Here is a 6,000-nt window from a genome sequence, read left to right on the forward strand (position 1 = left end):
AGATATGATCACTACGCTCTGTAGGAGCAATCATACTGATCACAACTGTCTCATCATGAGACTTGTGTTCTACTTTTAAACGTCTGACACAGTTTCCAGTGTTAATTCGTCTATTCTGTTAAAACTGACGTGTATCTGATGTCTTCGGGTGCAGGGAAAGATTCAGTGGGCCAGTTCAGGAAGCAGTTTAGGATCACAGTGCACGCCATTCCAGTCCAGACCCACATGATGACCCGGAAAGAGACGCCAAGGTCATAAATCACCTGGAGAGGAGGAGGAGGAGTAGGACAGAGAAGCATGAGGGAAGAGATTTCAGGGTTGAGGTGAATAAAGGAAAGGTAAAACGTGTGCATGATGCTGCAAACTTGACCTTTAGTTACTGTTAATGTGAAATCTCACGGCAGTATCCTCCCTTTTATTTCCGCCCAGTGTTGTCTCTTGTTTATTCTTCTTCCTGTTTCCTGTCCACTGTACTCTCTGTCATCAGCTTTTTGGTCCTTCTGCCCCCTTTGCTTTCTTTCATGTTCCCTACAGTTTACAACCCTTCTGCTACAGTTTAACAAGCAATATCTTTTAGCTTTCAGCCAAGAAAGGTTTTCCACCTTTCAACGAGGTGTGTGAGTGTGTGTCTGTACCTTGACACCGGGGAAGGTGACAGCTGAAGAAGCATAGGAGCCAATCATCAGGGAGAGGATGGTTGATCGAATGTTCCCAAACATGTTCGGCAGCTAGATGAGAGAGAGAAACGATCGTGCTGTCACACGGAGCAAATCTGAGTTTCTGTCCAAGGACAAAAGCTTCAGAGCTTTCAACATTTTCTCTACAGTTGTACATTTTAATAAGTGACCAGCAGGTGGCGCTCTTAAAAGCTTTGTACAAACACAGGGGAAAAAAGTCGTGCCGTGTGTGTATGTGTGTGTGTCTATGGGTTCTTACTATACTGGTGGGGACCAAAATCCAGGTCCCCACGAGGAGAGCAAACCAGACGTGTGTGTGTTTGGGTGTGCGAGTGTGTGTGTGCACACGTGTGTGTCACTCTAAGTATAGACACACGTGGAACAGTGCCGCCTCATGAATGTGGCTCAGTTACACTACAGGCTGTAATACTCAGTTGAAACTTGCATCAGTTTCATATATTTGGAGGATTACATTTAATACATCATTTGTCTTAATTTATTCAAACGTTACTTATGTAGCCAAGCGGCTACACTGTAACTCTGTAGTTACATTCATTCATTAAGTGTTGCTTAAACAACAAATTAGTGTAAGAGTCAGAGAGTGGAGGGATACATGAAGTGGAAATGTGAAAATATTTTTTCTCTACAGGAAGATGTTCAGTTGGTGGTTTGGGTGTAAACTGTACAGCTCTGTAAGACAGAGCCACCGTGACAGCATGCACTGGGCTGTAATATGGTTTCAGTTGTGTCAAATCCACACAGCCGTTCATAATTTTAGTCATGACTGCATTTACTCAGAGTTCACTCTATCTATAACTCTGCACTCTGGGGTGAGCTTGGATCCAGCCAAAGGCTCATCCTTTTGCTTTTCTACTGACTAACATCATCTTATTTTAACAAGCTGCACAGTGCATGTCAGGAGAGACTTTAATCAACACGTCCTGTGTTAAGTTACTACAGCGCCTTCCAAATGATTACGCACACAGAGTTTCAAAAGATTTTATAGGTTGTAGAGAATTGAAAATGGCCATTTGTTGAATTTGCAGCATTAGTAGATCAATTTCACTGACATCAAAAGTTATTTCAATCAAAAACATCTTAACAGGTCAAGTCACACAATAACACAGGACCCCGTATTTGTTAGCAGTTTTACAATTCTTGCATCCATGGAACTTGTTTTTGGAAAGCTTCTGCTTGAATGTCTTTGCAGGATGTCAGAATAGCCTCTCAGAGCTGCTGTTTGGATGTGAACGGCCTCCCACCCTCATATTCTTTTACCTGAGGATGCTCCAAAGGTTCTCAGTAGGATTGAGGTCAGGGAAGAATGGGTTCCTCTCCTTTTATGCTGATAGCAGCCAAAGATGCAGAGGTGTGCCTCGTAGCATGAGATGGTGCATTGTCTTGCATGAAGATGGTTGTGTTGCAGAAAGCACAGTTCTTCTTTTTGTACCAGGAAGAAAGTGGTCAGTCTGAAACTCTCCCCGTGATTCCAGCTCAAAAACGACTCCACTACCTTTTAGCTGACGACGCAGCCAGCCATCCACCTCTGCATCCATCTGGACCATCCAGGGTGGCGCTGCACTCATCAGTGACCAAGACTGTTTGAAAATTAGTCTTCATGTGGTTCTGGGCCCACTGCAGCCGTTTCTGCTTGTGAGCATTGGTTAGGGGTGGCCGAATAGAAGGTTTATGCACAGCTGCCGGTCTCTGGAGGATCCTACAGCTTGACGTTCGCAGGGCTCCAGAGGCACCAGCAGCTTGAAATGTCTGTTTGCAGCTTTGTAATGGCCTTTTAGCAGCTGCTCTCTGGCAGAAACCTTCATCATTGTGCCTTTATCTGCACGAACCCATGTGTGCTCTGACTCAGCCACAAATCTCTTAACATTATGGTGATCACACGTAAATTTTCGTGAAATATCTGAGGTTTTCATTACGTGTCCAAGGCGGTCAACTATTTCACGCTTTTCAGCAGAGATCATTTTTCCTTCCTAAATTGCTTGAAAATGGAGGCCTGCTTAATAATGTGGAACATCCTCCTTTAGTAGTTTTTCCTTTAATTGGGCTCACCTTGCAAACAACTGATCACAGGTGTCCGAGATTGATTTCAGTGATACAAAGAGTCCTGAGACACAATCCCATCCACGGGTTTAATTGAAAAACAACTTATTTAATCTTTATAACACTTAAACACTATTTGCATAATAATTTGGAACGTGGTGTATATTGACTATGACAGTATGAAGAAGAAGCGTCTCTGTTTTGTCTCAAAGGCTCTGCTCGTGTCGTTTCCTGTGGATCAGCGCTGTCCTGCTCTGATCTTTACACTTACACTGTTGTAGCAGCAGTGGTCATAAGCAGCTGCTGTGTGTGTTACATATTTGTATCACAGATATGAATAACACACCTTCATTTCTCACACACCTTCATTCGAAGAACAACAGAAGCTGCACTTGTGTTCACAGACCATCACTACTGGAGGTGTTTCTGAGCCCAGTCCCTGATTCAACGGCACCATCGTGCCTGTTCTTAACGCACACACATCCATCAGTTCCAGGTTCGATGGTTGTGCTCGGAGGTTTCTCCACATTCTCAGAATCCTTTGCTATCACGTACAGTTTACGATGACACAGTCTTCACAGTTTCACACTGACGGACATTATTCTGAGATATCTGAACAGTTTCTAGATGCGGGGTTATTTATCTATTTTTCACTTCTGTTACTGACCTGTGGTCAGTTAACCTGACGAGTCACTGTTCTGTTTTGACTATGTTCACATGCTAATGAGACAAATAAGAGGAAATTGTATTTCTATTGTTATACATCAGAAATTTGTGAAGCTTTTATTTTGACATCCGAATAGACAGGAAAGCCTTTATTTTGACATGTGCATAGACAGGAACAGTGGGGAAAGCATGGCTACACCTTTGAAATCTTTTGAGTTGAATCCAAAATACTCCTTCAGAAAGCAAAAGTAAGTTCAGTCAGTTCTTTGTATATTAGACAATTAGTAATGGGGTGTTTGAGACATTATTTTGTACCTTCCTTGAAGTGCAGTAGTTATAGGTCGTAGCTTCTGAGCTAATGATACAAGTGTACACTTGCCCACTACCTGCTTATTGTTCTTTGTATTAATATCAGATTGTATATCTACAGGATGCTTATCTTGAAGTCTCCTATGTTAGTGGCTAAATACACTTACCTGCTGATTGTATGACAATCATTAAGAGTTTAGTTTTATGTGTTTCTAGTTTCACTCCAGTTCAATGATGTCAGTTCAACACTATGTTCGAGGAGCAAGTACGCTCACCTCCCTGGCTCTTGAGTTTGGCTGGCTGTTCACGCTCAGGGAGTTCAACACATAGAGAGAGCAGTACAGTCACCGTGTTTTCCTCTAACTGTTTCTTTTTAGTATCGTTTACCTTTTTGGCCTTTTGTTGCTCCCATTAATCAAAACAAGCCATTTTTTTTAAATCAAATGATACAATGTCTCAGTTTAAATATTTAAAATCATTTTTATGTTATACTGTGGAAACAAAACATGGCTTTGTCAGAGTTACAAACCATTGAGTTCTGTTTTTATTTACGTTGCGTCTTAACTTCTTTTTTGAATTGGGGTTGTAACTATGGTGTCACAAGTGTTCACGCTGAAGGTGTCATGAGAAACACTCTTTGTTTACATAAATGAAATGAAATGAAACCGATAATATCGGAGAATTCAGCTATAGCATGCAACAGGCCGTCAGTTTCTTTGTTTGTACATTGCCCTCATTTGCCCCAGTGTAAATATCACTGGGTTTTATTTGTCTGTCTACAGCCTCAGGTTCAGCTGAAGTCATGCCTTCCCAGAGTAATGTTCCCATGTTGTAGGTTTGCCTTGGCTCTCCATTCTTATCAGCCCTCCCCTCTTTTCCATCGCTGTGTTGCCTCTGTGCACACACAGCTTATAAAGCATAAGCATGAAGTTCCAACCACAAATATCACAACACCAGCTGCAGGTCAGTTCCACAGAATGACACCAGTGGGTCTTTTTGTGTTAATTCATTGCAAATTAACATGAAGCACAAGCCCGTAGCTACATAAATCCGATAACTAGACAAGAATGTTAATATTGATGCATATGTATATACAGTATATGTATGGTATGGTATACATATCTATCTATCTATAAAATGAAAATGCAAAAAGAGTCATTGTTGTTTCACAGTAACATGCTGCAGCCACTCTGGATCGTGGCCGGCTGGTTTCTTAAATTTCTGCTGAATATTCAGTTTTACATAAACTAGCACACACTTGGTTTCATGTCTGATTTATTCCTTTTCTATTCTGGCTGAGCACTCAAAGTGTTTTACTGCAAGCCACCCAGCACGTTACTTCATGTCTTCTGGTGCTGTTTCTGACTGTTTCTGACTGTTTCTAACTCGCTCACATCATCACTGGATTTGTGGACAGGACACTTTGACATGTGGATGCTGGAAGAGCTGGGAACCAGTTATTATACGGCAGCTTTATCAAAGCTAAACAAGTGTTACTGACTATATATATCAGGTACTTATGTAAGAGCCCCCCCCCCCCCCCCCCCCCCCCCCCACACACACACACCATTGTGTCTCAATAACTTCAGCCAGCATTACCCATATGGAAAAGATATATATAAATCTTATAAAGTTATTATCTCTCTTGTATGAAACTTGTATGAAAAGCATACAAGAGTGAAAACACATATAAGATCCCTTAAAAAATTATATAATGAAACTTGTATGTTTTGTATACTTACTAAAAACATATATGATTTACTCATGAAAGTGGCCACTTTCATGAGTAAATCATATATGTTTTTACGATTTCTTTTCCATATGGGTACACTTGGAACATTCACTTAGACACTGTTTTTAACCCTAAGATATCGGCTTGTTGCCCCACCTGACCTGAACCCTTAACAAACAATACACTCACCTACACACACCCACTCAGGCTCATGTTATTTTAGGTCTGTAGGAGAGAGACCAATGGAGTGAGGGGCTGACAGGGGCGTGGGAGGGTGTGTTGACCAGCCAGCTTTGTGATTGGTTGAAGGACTGCTGCTGAATTTAGAACAAGTTTTTGAAAACACACACACTCTAAGTATGTTCTGCATCTGACTGTGTGGACAGGTGGTTGGAGTTTGGACCTGGGGCAGATGGAAACGTAGGGATATGGGGCAGTCTGATGCCCAGCAGTGTATATATTGCATCATACTGCGAACTTTGTTCCATGTGCAAGTCTCTGCTTCCCATCACTGCTGAGTGAACTTGTTATAACTGACTTTAACTCGATTGACCCCTC

At 41.8% G+C, this 6,000-nt stretch overlaps 1 protein-coding gene across 2 annotated transcripts in view; it reads right to left on the bottom strand.

Moving 5' to 3' along the window:
- Window positions 1–6,000, bottom strand: part of slc43a1b (solute carrier family 43 member 1b) — a 33,463-nt gene that overhangs the window by 21,761 nt on the left and 5,702 nt on the right. For both annotated transcript variants that reach the window (XR_013971444.1, XM_080880711.1), the window contains exons 6-7: window positions 636–728; window positions 130–263 (exon numbers count right to left, since the gene is read on the bottom strand). Coding sequence is in view for 1 of the 2 variants with exons in the window: in XM_080880711.1 (XP_080736837.1) it covers window positions 130–263; window positions 636–728 (227 nt within the window). In the remaining variant the exon portion in view is untranslated. The remainder of the gene's footprint in view (window positions 1–129; window positions 264–635; window positions 729–6,000) is intronic.

This window comes from Rhamphochromis sp. 'chilingali' (assembly GCF_963969265.1).
Source record: "Rhamphochromis sp. 'chilingali' genome assembly, chromosome: 4".
NCBI classification, from domain to species: Eukaryota; Metazoa; Chordata; class Actinopteri; order Cichliformes; family Cichlidae; genus Rhamphochromis; species Rhamphochromis sp. 'chilingali'.